At 43.2% G+C, this 17,509-nt stretch overlaps 3 protein-coding genes across 3 annotated transcripts in view; all 3 read right to left on the minus strand.

Moving 5' to 3' along the window:
• Positions 1 to 921: 921 nt before the first annotated feature.
• tgfb5 (transforming growth factor, beta 5) lies at positions 922 to 8,659 on the minus strand. Its single transcript, XM_014198968.3, has 7 exons — positions 7,327 to 8,659; positions 6,245 to 6,408; positions 4,532 to 4,664; positions 4,220 to 4,330; positions 3,824 to 4,010; positions 3,389 to 3,542; positions 922 to 1,412 (listed from the first exon to the last, which is right to left on the minus strand). Exons 1-7 carry the CDS (start codon positions 7,718 to 7,720, stop codon positions 1,254 to 1,256), a joined length of 1,302 nt encoding a protein of 433 aa, XP_014054443.1. The 5' UTR covers positions 7,721 to 8,659; the 3' UTR covers positions 922 to 1,253.
• Positions 8,660 to 12,551: 3,892 nt separating this feature from the next.
• trmt112 (tRNA methyltransferase activator subunit 11-2) lies at positions 12,552 to 13,962 on the minus strand. The gene is made up of 3 exons (NM_001141180.1): positions 13,750 to 13,962; positions 13,572 to 13,630; positions 12,552 to 12,815 (listed from the first exon to the last, which is right to left on the minus strand). The coding sequence occupies exons 1-3, from the start codon at positions 13,822 to 13,824 to the stop codon at positions 12,758 to 12,760; spliced, it is 192 nt and encodes a 63-aa protein (NP_001134652.1). The 5' UTR covers positions 13,825 to 13,962; the 3' UTR covers positions 12,552 to 12,757.
• Positions 13,963 to 14,280: 318 nt separating this feature from the next.
• Positions 14,281 to 17,509, minus strand: part of atg2a (autophagy related 2A) — a 28,525-nt gene continuing 25,296 nt past the window's right edge. The window contains exons 36-39 of the mRNA XM_014198963.3: positions 17,378 to 17,499; positions 17,031 to 17,185; positions 16,526 to 16,681; positions 14,281 to 16,385 (exon numbers count right to left, since the gene is read on the minus strand). Of these exons, the coding sequence (XP_014054438.2) occupies positions 16,149 to 16,385; positions 16,526 to 16,681; positions 17,031 to 17,185; positions 17,378 to 17,499 (670 nt within the window). The 3' untranslated portion in view covers positions 14,281 to 16,148. The remainder of the gene's footprint in view (positions 16,386 to 16,525; positions 16,682 to 17,030; positions 17,186 to 17,377; positions 17,500 to 17,509) is intronic.

Below are 17,509 nucleotides of genomic sequence, written 5' to 3' on the forward strand. Positions count from 1 at the left end.
AGCTGAACAGACCCACTCTGTTTCTCTCTAGGTTCAGTGTCAACCACAGGAGTACACAGCGCATAGAGATAAACATACAGAACACTACAGTCTCTCTCTCAAACCACTGAAATACCAGAAGGCCTAAATATAATTTCAGTTCCAGGGTGGATGTATTTTGAGTTTTTATGCGTCTTATCAAAAGTGGTTAACGTGGCCAAACTTTGATTTGTGTGACTGGATCAATGTTACCAATATGACCTTAACATTTTATACAAACAGCAATCAAGTAAGAAGTAAATGAGAAATAAATAAAAAGTGTGGTTACAGCTGTGCAAAGCCCCACCATGCCAGACCTAATAGTTACAAATTTGTTAAGGCTACAAAATGGCTACCCCCGTCCAAAGTGGATGTGTTCCAAATTGGGCCTATCAGCCCATGTCTCTCCTTTGAAAACCTCCTTTCTGTTTCATTCCTCCTCTCCTCTCACCACAAACCCTGAACGGGTTTAAATCTGGCATTCCGTGAGTGGTCGCTCTCTGGAAATCTTTCACATCCTGTTTACGCCAGCAGATTTCAGCCCTTACCGCAGAGAGCTGGCTGGAGGACTCTACTGCCTGGACACAACCTCACTCTCTCTATCCTTCTTTCTTTTGCTTTCCCTCTCTCCTATATTTCTCGCTCTTTCTCCTTCTCTTTCTTCTCCTCACCCCTCTCTCGCGCTGTCATTTTCTCTTCTCTCTCTCAGCCTCTTTCCCTTCTATCCTCTCTCAGCCTCTTTCTCTCTTCATCTCCTTCTCTCCCTCTCTTTCAGCCCAAAGGAAAACTAGCTCACATCAACAGTTCACATCAAAATCATCTCCTTTTAGTAAATGCACACAGATCTCTGCCTAAAGCTACTTGGCAGAGTTCACATAATCGTATGCAACAAGCACACATTGTATTTCCAATCAAAACACTTTAATATAAGATTTTGAAAACGTGAATAAAGTTTAATAAAGCTATTCAATGAATAAGATATTTACAGTATTTTTGACCTTATGAAAGTGGGGAAAAGACCCACAGCTGAAGACAATTTCTCAGTTTCATACTTGTGAGATTTGAAAGAAAACAAGCTGTGCCAGACTCCGACTGTGTAAAATGTGTAAGTGAAATGAAGGGTTGAATATATAGAAAGAGAGTCAGTCTGTCCTTTTTGCTTGAGGACCACAAGTAGTTGTTTTGTCCAGCTCTTTTCCTCCTCCTTCCCCCTCTCCCGCCGCTGGGCTCCTGCGTCAGCGGCACTTGCAGGACCTGACCACCATGTTGGAGAGCTGCTCTACCTTGGGCGTTCGGCCCATGAAGTAAACGATGGTCAGAGGCTCCAGGTCCTGAGGTACGCAGCACGGAGATGCCGACGCCTCAGGGTTCAGCTTGTTATACAGCGGCAGGATCTGTGTGTGTGTGTGAGAGAGAACATGAAATATCACAACAATACTACCTAAAGAGAGTTCAACCAAATTACAAAATGACACATTGGTGTCCTTACCTTGTAAGCAGTCTATGGACCAGGTATGAAAGCGATCCATGCTTTGGTTTAGTTTCCCTGGCACTGTTTCCCTTTGTGGCACAAATCCCATTCAAGTCATGGGACCGATAATTTTTTGCATATCATATCCAAACCATGCGAAAGTATCTAAAATTGACTGTGAAGCTCAACAAAGTCATTTATAGATGATTTGAACGTTATGAGCAAAAAATGATAACGGTTGCGTGACTTGAATGGGATTTGTGCCACAAATGCTAAAACGTTAGCATGTGGAAACAGTACCGGGGAAACTAAACCAAAGCATTGACTGCTGTCATAACTTCTCCATATTTGTATTTGGTATTCCTGGGGGTTTATTATGGATCCCCTTTAGCTACTGCCAAGGCAGCAGCACTCTTCCTGGGGTCCAAACACATTAAGACCCTTATATTACCAACTGTAGCTCAGTTGGTAGAGCATGGTGTTTGCAACACCAGGGTTGTGGGTTCGATTCCCACGGGGGGCCAGCACAGAAGAAAAAAAAAATCTATGAAATGTATGCATTCACTGCTGTAAGTCGCTCTGGATAAGAGCGTCTGCTAAATGACTAAAATGTAAATGTAAATGTATTACACATAAAACAAAAGATAAAACAATACATCATATAACACTGTCACACCACCACATATCCACGACTGCTTACAGGGTAAAGAAACTAATTGGTCATTTTGTCAATTTGGGCGCACTAACCCTTTAAGTACTTCCATCTAACCCTACTACTGTGTTGAACAATATGGTTGTGCAGGAGCACTGGGACGTGTAACCAACGGACTGCAGGGTGCTGAGATGACAGGACATTTCAGCTACTTGTATAGCCATGCTGTAAAAGTGAGTGTATGGTAATAAAGCCATAAGACCTGACTGTCACTGAGGTGATAGAACATTTATGCCACTGTAGTGGTTGGGGGTTAACTAACCATGTTGTAGTGGTTGGGGGTTAACTAACCATGTTGTAGTGGTTGGGGGTTAACTAACCATGTTGCAGTGGTTGGGGGTTAACTAACCATGTTGCAGTGGTTGGGGGTTAACTAACCATGTTGCAGTGGTTGGGGGTTAACTAACCATGTTGCAGTGGTTGGGGGTTAACTAACCATGTTGTAGTGGTTGGGGGTTAACTAACCATGTTGTAGTGGTTGGGGGTTAACTAACCATGTTGTAGTGGTTGGGGGTTAACTAACCATGTTGTAGTGGTTGGGGGTTAACTAACCATGTTGCAGTGGTTGGGGGTTAACTAACCATGTTGCAGTGGTTGGGGGTTAACTAACCATGTTGTAGTGGTTGGGGGTTAACTAACCATGTTGCAGTGGTTGGGGGTTAACTAACCATGTTGCAGTGGTTGGGGGTTAACTAACCATGTTGTAGTGGTTGGGGGTTAACTAACCATGTTGTAGTGGTTGGGGGTTAACTAACCATGTTGCAGTGGTTGGGGGTTAACTAACCATGTTGCAGTGGTTGGGGGTTAACTAACCATGTTGTAGTGGTTGGGGGTTAACTAACCATGTTGCAGTGGTTGGGGGTTAACTAACCATGTTGCAGTGGTTGGGGGTTAACTAACCATGTTGCAGTGGTTGGGGGTTAACTAACCATGTTGCAGTGGTTGGGAGTTAACTAACCATGTTGCAGTGGTTGGGAGTTAACTAACCATGTTGCAGTGGTAGGGGGTTAACTAACCATGTTGCAGTGGTTGGGGGTTAACTAACCATGTTGCAGTGGTTGGGGGTTAACTAACCATGTTGCAGTGGTTGGGGGTTAACTAACCATGTTGCAGTGGTTGGGGGTTAACTAACCATGTTGTAGTGGTTGGGGGTTAACTAACCATGTAGTGGTTGGGGGTTAACTAACCATGTTGTAGTGGTTGTCAGCGCTCCAGAGGTATGGGCAGCTGCCAGAGCAGAAATTGGCCTTGTAGCCCTTCGGCTCGTGGATCCACTTCCAGTTCAGGTCCCGGCGGAAGTCGATGTAGAGCGATCGCAGACAGCAGCCCGCGCCTGAATTCCTACAACAGGTAGGAGAGATGGACAGAAAACACTTTCATTCTGATCCACACAGGATATATCCTACTTAATAAGTTTCAGGACTACAAGCCTAGCAGACTCCCTATAAGCCTCCAATAGATTCATAACAACAATACAACAATCATCAATAATGTGGCTATGAACAACGATGTAGTGATTCTGTATATCAAAGACCAAAATAAAGAGAACGCTCTGATAAGTACATTCTATGGTTGTAGATAACAATGTAGGTTTTTGGCTTCTGGATCAGTGTTTCCCCTACCTGGAGCAGGTGGTGGTGTCTGCAGCGGCCCTCCTCTTGCGGGTCTTCTTGCCCGGGTTGTCTACCCTGTCACTGGGCAGCAGGGTGAGGATGAGGTGGGGGGTCTTGGTACTAAACTCTACCTGGCCCTTAGCCATGCCTGCCCCCGGCTTCCACACCTGCTGCTGATGCAGCTCATCATCCAGGCCTTGAGAAGAGGAGGAGGAAGAGAGGGGTGAAGGAGGAGAGAGAGAAAGGGTTGGTGTGGAGTGATCTCATGGAGACATACTGTAATGGGAACATTGGTCAGCCAGAATGCTGTGTGTTAGTGAATTGAGAAGCTCAATCATAAAAAATAAAAGAGCCATGTGTTATGTGTCTGTTACTTAACATAAACAAGTTGTAGAACAAGCAGACCTGCGAAGCGCGTCTCCAGCTGCTCACTCTTATTGAACACGATGCTGTTGGTGGAGGGAACGAAGGTGCAGCACGGACAGTGAACACCCAGCTTCAAACCCAGGTTCCTCTCTGAAAGAGTGATATGGAGGATGAGAGGATAAAGCACAGGTAGAGAGATGGTGAGAGGAGAAAACAGATGTATAGCTCTAAATGTGTGTGCAATGACCACTAACTTAACAACATTCAAGGTGTCACGTAACATCTGTTACATTTGTTACGTGTTAAGTAGATAAAGGGGTATAGAGCCATGTGGTATGCTTGTCAATGTACCCTTATGAGCCAGCCAGTCCTTCACAGTGTCTGTGACATCCACAGAGAGCCACGCCCCCTTGGTCCGTGGGCGAACAGTTCTGGAATCGATGTATCTCTGCGTGGGGCCTGTTGGCTCTTCTGGCTTTATCACCTGACAGAGACATACAGGGAGAAACAAAGAGAACCAGAGGATAGCTTTTAACCCTCTGTAGATATGGTCTTGAACATCAGTACACAGCTGGCACTAGGGAGCGTTTATAATAAAAGTGACTCCAAAATGACACTACATTATTTACCATTCATTTCTATTGGGCACAAAATAATCTGAAACACAACCAAACTGAACTGCAAATGTATCCAACACGTTTGTAGAGTCACAAACTAGGAATAAGGGATCAAATACTAAACTTTTGACTACTTTATTTATAAGAATTTGAGCGGTGTCAATGATTTCAACCCCTACCTTTTTGAGAGAAACAAATGATTACTTGTTAAACAAAATCTCTTTCTCTGAGTAATAGTATTAGTATAAAATAATATAATTTCCCCAAAACATTTTTGCATACAATAATGCTCTGTATTATTTATTTTATACAATCATTATTGCTCATTTTTATCAAGGGTGTCAATAATTTCAGACGCCACTGTATTGCAGTTGCAGTTCTATGGTATTGTGATACCTGGAGTGGGTATATGGTATTGTGATGCCTGGAGTGGGTATATGGTATTGTGATACCTGGAGTGGGTATATGGTATTGTGATACCTGGAGTGGGTATATGGTATTGTGATACCTGGAGTGGGTATATGGTATTGTGATGCCTGGAGTGGGTATATGGTATTGTGATACCTGGAGTGGGTATATGGTATTGTGATGCCTGGAGTGGGTATATGGTATTGTGATACCTGGAGTGGGTATATGGTATTGTGATGCCTGGAGTGGGTATATGGTATTGTGATGCCTGGAGTGGGTATATGGTATTGTGATACCTGGAGTGGGTATATGGTATTGTGATACCTGGAGTGGGTATATGGTATTGTGATGCCTGGAGTGGGTATATGGTATTGTGATGCCTGGAGTGGGTATATGGTATTGTGATGCCTGGAGTGGGTATATGGTATTGTGATGCCTGGAGTGGGTATATGGTATTGTGATACCTGGAGTGGGTATATGGTATTGTGATGCCTGGAGTGGGTATATGGTATTGTGATGCCTGGAGTGGGTATATGGTATTGTGATGCCTGGAGTGGGTATATGGTATTGTGATGCCTGGAGTGGGTATATGGTATTGTGATGCCTGGAGTGGGTATATGGTATTGTGATACCTGGAGTGGGTATATGGTATTGTGATGCCTGGAGTGGGTATATGGTATTGTGATGCCTGGAGTGGGTATATGGTATTGTGATGCCTGGAGTGGGTATATGGTATTGTGATGCCTGGAGTGGGTATATGGTATTGTGATGCCTGGAGTGGGTATATGGTATTGTGATACCTGGAGTGGGTATATGGTATTGTGATGCCTGGAGTGGGTATATGGTATTGTGATGCCTGGAGTGGGTATATGGTATTGTGATGCCTGGAGTGGGTATATGGTATTGTGATGCCTGGAGTGGGTATATGGTATTGTGATGCCTGGAGTGGGTATATGGTATTGTGATACCTGGAGTGGGTATATGGTATTGTGATGGGTCTACCTGGTGCAGGTAAGTGATGGTGTAATGTTGTCAGTACCTGATAGATCTCTACTCTCTGCTCTGAGGTGCGGGCCTGGGGGTTGGGTGCTCTGTAGATTCTGAACTCGGCTTTGACCAGGGTGCTGGAGTTCCTGTCCACACCACTCACATCGAACCCCACCACTCTGTAATATGGGCTGGGAATTGGAGGGTTCACTGCATCTATGGGAGTGGTAAGAGATATACGACTTATTACAAATACTAATAACTGGACATCAATTCATTCATAAATATGCAATCTTCACCCCTGCACATTGACTCGGTACCGGTACCCCCTCGTTATTGTTATTTTATTGTTACTTTTTATTATTTTTTTACTTTAGTTTATTGGTAAATATTTGGTAAACTCTTCTTGAACTGCACTGTCGGTTAAGGGCTTGTAAGTAAGCATTTCACGGTAAGGTCTACACTTGTTTTATTCGGCGCATGTGACAAATAAAGTTTGATTTGAATCTACAGTATATGCTAAATATTGTATAGGCTATCTGAGCGTCTCACACACATATCCTAAGTCATCGAGGTATCTGACAAATGGTTGACAACTTGGCAAGGGTGGGTTGGTTACTTTCTAAATGTAATCCGTTAGTTACAACCTGTCCAAAATTGTAATCAGCAACGTCATTTTTGGATTACCCAAACTCAGTACCACGATCGGATTACTTCGTTACTTTTGGATTACTTTCCCCTTAAGAGGCATTAGAAGAAGACAAAAGGGATCCTTCAAAAGCATTTGGTGTGTCGTCATAGTGGTCTCTGACCTATGGTCAGACACTCAGGTGGAACGCATTTTTTCAGTGCTGAATTGAATGTCATTGATAAAACAAAATATGTCATCATGTATTTTTTTTCCGCGAACATCCTTTCTGAATGTAAAAGTAATCCAAGAAGCAATCATGTAGTTTTTCAAAAGTATCTGTAAAAAAAGATTTTTTGTAATCAGATTGGTGGTTGGAGATGATTACGCATATGCGTTATAGTGCTGTATAAGTTTTTTTTTTTAAATAAATCACTGACATAAAAAGGGACCACGATTGATTTGCGACATATATTGAAATTATGATTGTGGAAAGCTCCACTTACTGATGTCTGTGCGCTGCGGAAGCATGTCTATGCGCTGAACCTCTTTTGCATAATAATCCTCCTCGCTGCTCTCCCGGTCGCACGCGGACTCGGCCTGGCGCGCACGCTCCTTCAGCAGCTCCCGAGTGCTGTTGTAGAGCAGCATCACCTCGGCGGGCACAGTCTCGGGCTGTGGGCTCGGTGCGGGGGGCTCCGGTGGGCTCCGGTAGCGGAGCTTGCTGAGGATCTGACCCCGAACGGCCTCGATGCGCTTGGACTTCTGATCATCCAGGCTGAATGATTGGCAGGTGGAGAGCCCCTCCGCGGACACCGCCAGCCGGAGCAGCAGCAAGGCGAGGTGGGTGAGCCACATAGTCCGGTGGTCAGATTGGTGAACGGACTCACTCGGCTCCATATGAAATCTTCAGGAATCTTTCAGTCTGTGTCTGTCCGGTGCAGTCCAATGCGCACTGAGGACCTGTGTGGAATCCAATGCGCACTGGCGAATGTTTTAGCAACTCCCAGAGTGTAAACTTTAACAGAGAATTTACGTTTGAAAAACTTCTAACACGTAAAAAACCCGAAAAAAATCTGCCAAATAATAGTGAAAAAGAAATACAACTACAATTTAAGAGTGCTAAATGACAAACATGTAATGTAAATTTAAGACTTCAGCCCATGTCGTACATTGCAAAGTTCTATCAAATAATTTGGAAAGTGTATGTTTGTTCATGTTCTTCTCTGAGAGCCACCTCTGAGCAAATGAAAGAAAATCACTGCCCATAAGTATTCTTTTATTTTTTATTCTCGGAAGTGAATGCTATAGATTCCTGCTATAAGGGTGACTTCACTGGTTAAATAAATTATAGTCATTGGCTATGAATTTACAAACATTTTGAGAAAATGTTGAGACGTAAACCAATCAGCATGTTTGGCTAGTCAAATTCTTTCACACTACATAAAAGTTAGAATATGATTAAATCCTCTATGGAAGAAATATTTGTACTCCGAAAAATAAAACTCCTCCAGAAAAGTTGAAATATATTATAGAGCTTAGGGTAAGCGTTGGTACAGTCCCATCCTTAGAACATTAAGAAAAATCTAATCCTCCTCTTGATTCTTCTGATGTGGATATCAGAGGGGGGGAAACGATCCACTACAGCAAAAAGGTCTGATGCCACTCTTTCATTCCTTGGCAAGAAAAGAAATCATCCAGAGCTGTGGGACAGTAACTTCAGTGTGCAATGCAAGGTGTGTGTGTGTGTGAAGGAGAGAGACAGACAGACAAAGCAACAGACAGAACGAGAGACACAGTGGGTGATGGGTATGTGTCATTATGTAGATATCTCCCTCTCATCAATTCAGAGTGTGTGTATACACACACACACACACACACACACACACACACACACACACACACACACACACACACACAAAAAAAATCTGGCAGATATATTTTGGGAAATTCTCCACACCACAAAAATGTTTGCACAGGCCACCCTTCTATCCTCAGGTAAGTATCCTCTTGAAACATGTCAAAACCACCACTTGATCAGTAGCCAGGCCTAAAACCTGTCCATGATTTGTCCATGTTACCCAGTCTCCATTGGAAAGCAAAAAAGTGATCGATGGAGTATGCTAATTCCTTGGCTTGTCATATTTGACTGATCCTGGTCTCATTCGTCTTCCCTCTAGTTATTTCCATAACTGTGACATGTCTCCTAAGTGTGTCCTACATAAATGTAGACCACTTGTCCCATATCTAGTATTTATTTCAATCTTTTAATTTTCAGTTATAATAAATGAGTAGCCCAGTTATTCAGTCCCACCCTGTCTCTCTCTTTCTTTCTCTCTCTCTCCCTCCTTCCCTCTCTCTTACTCTTCTTCCCAGTCTCATTGTTAATTACAGTTCAGAAGCCTGGGACTGTTAATCTGTCAAAGGAGGCTTTTATTGTAGCTCTCTCCCCATCCCATTATACTGTTATTATAGTTTCGGCTCCAAGGCTGTAATTGCAGTAAGTAGAAGGGATAGGTACTACAGAGAGAAAGAGAGACAGAAAGAGACGCAAGCAGCCCAAAGGCTTGTGGCAGGCTTTTTTCTCTCCTGGCAAGTTTTCTAAAAATGATAACACTGCAGGGGAAGTTTGGGAACAAGCACTTTCTTGTTTCATCATGCTGTGCCCCAGAGCCTCAGACGGTGCACCCCCATGGCTGCTCAGAGCAAATTTTGCCTACGTGGATCTAGGGATGTTTGGCAACAGCCAGTGTTACTGTCTGACCTGGGGTTAATGGATCAAAGGGGCCTAGTGGTTAGTTGTAGAATTGCAATGTGTGGGTATAAAAATACTTACTCAAAAACAACTTATCCCTGGCTGGAGCTTTTTCACTTTTCCTCAGTCCAAATATAGTCACGGCTTGCCACGTCATCTATCTCCTAGCAGTTCTCCTGCCTGCAACAACAAACTCAAGGATATGGTTCTCTCTCTCTCTCGCTCTCTCTCTCTCTCACACGCACGCACGCACACACACAAACGCTGCTGTCCCATGTTATAGAGACATTGAACCACTGGTCACTCCCGTTTCACTCGGGCAGGTAGCGTTCTCCTGGTATCCACCAAACCCAGAGTCGTCCGTTGGACTGCCAGATGGTGAAGTGTGATTCATCACACCAGAGAACGCATTTCCACTTCTCCAGAGTCCAATGGTGGCAAGCTTTACACCACTCCAGCTGACACTTGGCATTGCACATGGTGATCTTAGGCTTGTGTGCGGCTGCTCGGCCATGGAAACCCATTTCATGAAGCTACAGACGAACAGTTCTTGTGCTGACGTTGCTTCCAGAGGCAGGTGGTAACTCACTAGTTAGTGTTGCAACCGAGAACAGACGATTTATATGCGCTACGAGCTTCAGCACTCGACTATCCCGTTCTGTGAGCTTGTTTGGCATACTACTTCGCAGCTGAGCCATTGTTGCTCCTAGACGTTTCCACATCACAATAACAGCACTTGCAGTTGACTGGGGCAGCTCTAGCAAGGCAGAAATTTGACAAACTGACTTGTTGGAATGGTTGCATCATATGATAGTGCCACGTTGGTGCCAATGTTTGTCTTTGGAGATTGCATGGTTGTGTGCTCAATTTTATATACCTGTCAACAACAGGTGTGGCTGAAATAACCAAATCAACTAATTTGAATGTGTGGCCACATACTTTTATATATATATAGTGCATCTACTGCTGTACATATCATTCTTAGTATAGGTTGTGTAAATTCCCCCAGTGTACATATGTAGATTGCATTTTGATACTGCTAGAGTGCTATTTGGGTTGTTAATGGAATTCGTTGTAAATTGAATTAATTTGATTCCTCCCGCCATCCTTGATTTCTTTCCTTTCTTTTTTTTGTATTTTTTCTACATATTTTAGCTGTTTGACATTTGACTGCATTGTTAGGAGCTAGTAACATAAGCATTTTGCTGCACCGCAAAACACAGGCTAAACCGTGTACGTGACCAATACACTTTGATTTGATGATTTACAGTTGAAGTCGTAAGTTTACATACACCTTAGCCAAATACATTTAAACTCAGTTTTTCACAATTCCTGACATTTAATCCTAGTAAAAATCTCATTTTAGGTCAGTTAGGATCACCATTTTATTTTAAGAATGTGAAATGTCAGAATAATAGTTGAGAGAATGATTTATTTAAGCTTTTATTTCTTTCATCACATTCCCAGTGGGTCAGAACTTTACATACACTCAATTAGTATTTGGTAGCATTGCCTTTAAATTGTTTAACTTGGGTCAAACGTTTCAGCTAGCCTTCCACAAGCTTCCCACAATAAGTTGGGTGAATTTTGGCCCATTCCTCCTGACAGAGCTGGTGTAACTGAGTCAGGTTTGTAGGCCTACTTGCTCGCACATGCTTTTTAGTTCTGCCCACAAATTGTCTATGGGATTGAGGTCAGGGCTTTGTGATGGCCACTCCAATACCTTGGGGTCATTGTCCATTTGGAAGACCTATTTGCGACCAAGCTTTAACTTCCTGACTGATGTCTTGAGATGTTGCTTCAATATATCCACAATATTTTCCCACCTCATGATGCCATCTATTTTGTGAAGTGCACCAGTCCCTCCTGTAGCAAAGCACCACCACAACATGATGCTGCCACCCCCGTGCTTCACGGTTGGGATGGTGTTCTTCGGCTTGCAACCCTCTCCCTTTTTCCTCCAAACATAAAGATGGCCATTATGGCCAAGCAGTTCTATTTTTGTTTCATCAGACAAGAGGACATTTCTCCTAAAAGTACGATCTTTGTCCCCATGTGCAGTTGCAAACCGTAGTCTGGCTTTTTATGGCGGTTTTGGAGCAGTGGCTTCTTCCTTGCTGAGCGGCCTTTCAGGTTATGTCAATATAGGACTCGTTTTACTGTGGATATATACTGTTTCTTCCACCATCTTCACAAGGTCCTTTAATGTGGTTCAGGGATTGATTTGCACTTTTCGCACCAAAGTACGTTCATCTCTAGGAGACAGAACGCGTCTCCTTCCTGAGCGGTATGATGGCTGCGTGGTCCCATGGTGTTTATACTTGTGTACTATTGTTTGTACAGATGAACGTGGTACCTTCAGGTGTTTGGAAATTGCTCCCGACGATGAACCAGACTTGTGGAGGTCTACAATTTTTTTTTTGATCTCTTGACTGATTTCCTTTGCTTGACATCATGAGAAAATCAAAGAGGCACTGGGTTTGAAGGTAGGCCTTGGAATACATCCACAGGTGCACCTCCAATTGACTCAAATGATGTCAATTAGCCTATCAGAAGCTTCTAAAGCCATAACATTTTCTGGAATTTTCCAAGCTGTTTAAAGGCACAGTCAACTTAGTGTATGTAAACTAAATTGTGATACAGTGAATTATAAGTGAAATAATCTGTAAACAATTGTTGGAAAAATGACCTGTGTCATGCAAAACTATAGTTCGTTAACAAGAAATTTGTGGAGTGGTTGAAAAATGAGTTTTAATGGCTCCAACCTAAGTGTATGTAAACCTCCGACTTCAACTGTATCACAGTTTGACATAATTCACCTTTCATTCATGACTATATATAGTATTGATATGTATTTTTGTTACATTATGTAGTTGGTGTGTACCGGTATTTATTTATCTGTGTTACTTAATTACAAGGGAAAGCAGTTTAGGGTATCAAGGAAACCAAGGAGTTGTACTTCTACGGCAAAAAATTCACCGAAACATTTTTATAAAAATAAATAAAACAAAATCAGCTCACAGATATTGGACAATGTAGAAGCATTCAGATCCGTTCTGTGGTTTTCATGGGGCAGCAGTGTGTTCACATTTCATTGCCCCAGGTACTATACTATATAACCAATTCAACAGTGTGGTATTTTTTCCTATACACTCAAACAAGAGTCCAGTTTTCCCTCACTTCTAATGCCAGCAGTCCCATACAATGAACGGTTGGGGTGAGAGGGTGGTGGATGAGGGGGGTTAGCGTATAACCAACCCCCCTCTATGCCTCGTCCTCGTTCAGCAGCATGTTGGGGACCCCCCGAGAGATGGGGAACTCACGGCCAGACTCGGGGCACTGCAGACACCCTTCCAGCACCTCCACCTGGACAGAGAGACAGATAAACGTCACATCATCTGTAGTTACTCTGCGTGTGTGTGAAAATAGGGTTAAACCTACAATCCCTTTTTATCAAGCAGAATTAAAGTGCCAAGAGGGAACATGACGGACACTACCTAACCTGACCACTAGATGTCCTCATATTCCCACAATAAATGCATTACGCTTCTTTCTACCAACCAAAATAGTAGCAGATAGAACTAAGTAATGAACAACATCAGGTTATTTATGGTGAACCTCACCTCCAGCAGAACCCTGTGTACTTTACGCAGGAAGTCTTCATTATTCTCATAGTCCGTGACCAGTTCTGCAGGTAAATCTTGGAGATGCCCCAGCTGGAGAAAAGACCACAGTTAGGAATTAGGATATACACGAAGACAGTGATATTGCCATACAACCACAATCACTATAACAACAATTTAGGTAAAGCCTTTCTGTATCAGACCCAAGTATAGTTAGTCTACATGTCATCTAGGCTGTTGGCCTAGCTAACTATTCTACCTCTGTTGGATACAGTAGCTTGAAATGACTTTGTACAAGTGTGTTATGGTTAGTCAGACAGACGGACTAACCCCATCAGCCGCCTGAACCAGAGCGCTCCACTCCAATTTGGGGATCATTCGACTCACGAAATTGGGATTAAACTCCACCTCACTCACTTTCACCTCCGTCGCCTGGGATCCGCACAAAGGGGATGAAAAAAAGCACATATTAGCTAGCTAAATAAGTGGTGCATTTCACACATTGCAAGTTGCCGCAACTCTGCACGCTAGTTTTGAGCAGACTTCCTTACCTTGATGAGGAGAGGGTATCCTTTGGTTACCCCTTTCACGTGAGATGTCAACATGTTGTGCGTCAGTAGTTTCATGCTTAGAGTCTATGAATGTCGCTTATATAATCAAAGAAAGTGAGAACCAGTAGCTTTGTCAATATATACTGTATCTACAGTAACTATAATTATTTACCGTGCAAACTAAAAACAACGCGTTTACATGTGGACCGGAAATGTCGAAATTGCAACAGTGAACAGCTTCCCCCAAACACAGATCCTCCTAAAAAAAGGTTCCTAGCAGTACAAACGGTTTCCGGAAATCAGATACAAATATAAATTGACTAGGCAAATCAGTTAAGAACAAATTCTTATTTGGTCGTCCTGCGGGGACGGGGGTTGGGATTAAAAATAAAAATATAGGACAAAACACACATGATAAGAGAGACACCACAACACTACATAAAGACAGACCTAAGAAAACAGCATGTCACAATCTTTTATTTATTTGGTCAACTGTAAAAAAGAAAAGAAAAAAAAAAGCACAAAACCATGTTAAGTTTTTTATATTCATGTTTTATTTTTTGTATTAATATGTGTACTCATTGTCTTAATATTATACAGGTCATTCTTACAGATATGATATAGTAAATACACAGAGGTTAGCCGGCAGGTCCGATCCGCTTGTTTACAGTTGCACTAGGGTCAGACAGCATTCCTCTGTAAATTAAGACAATGCGGCGCCGGCGGGAGATATGGCTCAGAATACGTACCTCAATGCAGGGATGAGAAATGAGTCGTACTCCGAATTGTCCCATTATCCCAACTGTTACACCAAGAAGATTGAACGACTTCTTAGGATAATGGGACAATTTTGAGTACCAAAACATTTCTCATCCCTGGATTGAGGCATGTTTTCCTAGCCATATCTTGCCCCCGGCTCCAAGATGTCTTAATATACAAAAGTATGCTGTCAGACCCTAGTGCAGCTGTAAGCAAGCGGGTTGGATCTGCCGTCTAACACAGAGGTGTGACCAATATAACCAAAGGGTCACCCTCACAAGAAACCACTAACCCACCCACACACACACAAACTCCATTTTATGCACACACATACCTAAACATATATTCCTTAAACATATTGAACAAAAGATAAAAATGTAAAACGTTTGACCACAAACCCCCTTTTTTCCCCCCATGTCTTAACCCTTCAGACATCCCACCAACACTGTTATTTTGAAAATTAATATGATAATTAATACTAGTGTTTAACATAATTAGAAAAATACAAAAAAAAAAAAAACGCGGGAAGGCAACTAACGAGACGAAGAAGATAATTTTCTGTTGAGAGGAAGGAACCAAACTTGTGATAAGGTTCAAGACCCTGAGGGGGACATCTTGCTCTGACAGAAACAAAACAGTAAGTACAAATTGATGACCAAACGCTGGCAAGCATTAAAAGCAAGTAAAGCCATTTGACAGAGAGGAAAGGACATTTCTCTAGTTTGTTCAGTTCATCATCCATATTCTCCCATGACTGCATCTAGTTAATACAACCAGGCCATTGTGTCCATTGGTCAAATATGAACAAGTAAGCATATAGAGAGATGAGTATAGTTTTCAGGAAGGCAATAAAAGTAGACATTGATTTAAAACCAAAAGGGGGAGAGGCGAGGGAACTCAGCATTGAAAAAGCTTATGGCACAAACACTGGGGTGGGGATGTGTACAGGCTAGGATAGAACAATCACAGAGTTGCATTTTGAGTTGAGGAACTATGACATTCCTAACCTTTGTAAGAATCTCAGCAAAGGCCACTATAATATAGTTTCTTCAGTCTCCTCCATCCATATCTCAAAGGAATAGAGGATGTGACCCTCCAATAGAATGAGTTCCCGGACTCAGATTAAGCCTACTCCTAAAATGCATGCTCAATTAAGGATCGCCATTCAAGGTGCTTTTCAGTCCAGGAATAGGTTTAATCTCAATCTGGGAAACCGGCCCATAGTCTGATCAACAGAAGGCTGGGAGAGCTACTGATTAATACGTTTAATCCCACCTACTACAGACTTTATACTAGACTAGAGCCCTGTATGCCCTTTGTCAGCGTTGACGGCTAAACAAGAAGTCAACCCAGAATGACAGTGATATGTTTCCGTACTAATAAAAGGTAGAGTATCTGCATCATGTACATACTGCTGCAAGGAGAGTGAACTGAACTCTATTTGATTGCGTTGAAGAAAGAAAACTAAAAATGTATCTCGATCCATCTGGAGCCACATAAAATACTGGGTGTCAATCACTCCGCAGTAGTTAGGTTTTTTTGCATTAAAAATTCACTCACACATTCACTTCCTTCATCGGTTCAGCCACATAACTTCACCACCATATCCTTAACCTTTAACCCAGCCACCACCAGAATCCTCACTCTTGGCCTTCGTCGGAGCGCCATTTTAAGAAGTCCTCCTTCCGTGCATCTGGCTTGATCTGGTTCCGCATGCCCCCCAGTAGGTTGGACGCTGCCTCGGACGCCACTATTAAGGGACGGACGACGGTGGGCGGGATCTGACGCAGGACTCCGCCCACAGCACCAGGCAGACCTTTCTGCTCATGCCCGCGAGACGCCACGTCACATAGCGTTTGAGCTGTGTCCATCATACCCTGGGAAACAGACAGAAAACAGAGGGTGAGGAAGAGAAGTGTGCATGTGTGAGAATGAGTGTTAGTGAGAGTGCTAGGCCTTTTATTGTCATTCTAAAATGATTGATTTAAATAAATGTATTTATCAGTAGAACATGTACCTCTCTGACAGTGTCATAGGCCTTAGCCACACCCTCTCTGAGGTCGGCAGGCTGGTGGGCGCGGCGGGGCTGGTTGGAGGGCGGTCGGCCCTCTGTGATGTAACGGTTCAGGGGGGGCGTTGGGGACAGGATGTCGTACACCGTCTCCGCTGTGGCCTTGAGGAGAAAGAGCAGGATTATTACAACTCTGTAAGAGAGTGAAGCACATCAAAGCATTGGAGGAATCTGTATTACTGGTCCCAGTGGCTTCTACCTGTATGGTTGCTTCGAGTCTTTCAGTTCTTTCCTACATGGTTTAGGTATCCTAACCCTTTGGCCACAATCTATGATACATGACTAAGAATAGTGGTATTAACATGTATGGTGTGTAGTACATGGGACGCATTGTTTCAACCTATATGTCTATGTGAGCTGCACGTATGATTGGTATTCTACTGCTGTGTGGCCTACGGACAGTCTGTTGCCTGCTAATAGTCTGTGGTTAGAGGTCAGAGGTCAGTAGTACCTGTATGGCCTGCACCAGTCTGTTGCTGAGCTCCAGAGCAGCAGAGGCAGTGGAGGTACCGAAGGACGCTGCTCCCCGCTGGAGACCCCGGATAATGCGGCCATCCCGCCTGTACTGCTCTATGGGCATCCAGAACAAGTCCCTCACTCCATGGACTAGACAGAGAGAAAGTTACACAAAAAAAACTATTGAGATCAACACTAAATGAGGTTGTGAAAGTAGCCTAGCTATAAACCATACTGCAAGAGAACAATTGTATTACTATGGTTATAACTCAGGAACTACTAAAGGGACAACGGCAAAGAAACAAAGAACACCATACAAGTGATGTCACTTCCCGTACTTACACAGCTGAACTACAGAGTGCATGGGGCCTACACCTCCCAGAATGCCCGGCAGCTGGTTCTTTCTGATGTCTGTCAGCCACTCAGTGACAGCGTACTGAATCACCTTATCTACACCTAGAAGTCTGGGAGGAA

The sequence above is a fragment of the Salmo salar genome, chromosome 05, assembly GCF_965601325.2.
Source record: "Salmo salar chromosome 05, fSalSal1, whole genome shotgun sequence".
In the NCBI taxonomy this organism is placed as follows: domain Eukaryota; kingdom Metazoa; phylum Chordata; class Actinopteri; order Salmoniformes; family Salmonidae; genus Salmo; species Salmo salar.

Excerpts from the sequence above, each read along its gene's own strand:
- trmt112 (NM_001141180.1), bottom strand. The coding sequence starts at position 13,824 with ATGAAACTACTGACGCACAACATGTTGACATCTCACGTGAAAGGGGTA. Across the intron at positions 13,631-13,749 it reads GATACCCTCTCCTCATCAAG|GCGACGGAGGTGAAAGTGAG; the intron begins GTAAGGAAGTCT and ends TGCGGATCCCAG. Across the intron at positions 12,816-13,571 it reads AATTTCGTGAGTCGAATGAT|CCCCTCATCCACCACCCTCT; the intron begins CCCCAAATTGGA and ends TATACGCTAACC.
- tgfb5 (XM_014198968.3), bottom strand. The coding sequence starts at position 7,720 with ATGGAGCCGAGTGAGTCCGTTCACCAATCTGACCACCGGACTATGTGG. Across the intron at positions 6,409-7,326 it reads TCCGCAGCGCACAGACATCA|ATGCAGTGAACCCTCCAATT; the intron begins GTAAGTGGAGCT and ends CCACTCCCATAG. Across the intron at positions 4,011-4,219 it reads GCTGGAGACGCGCTTCGCAG|GCCTGGATGATGAGCTGCAT; the intron begins GTCTGCTTGTTC and ends CCTCTTCTCAAG.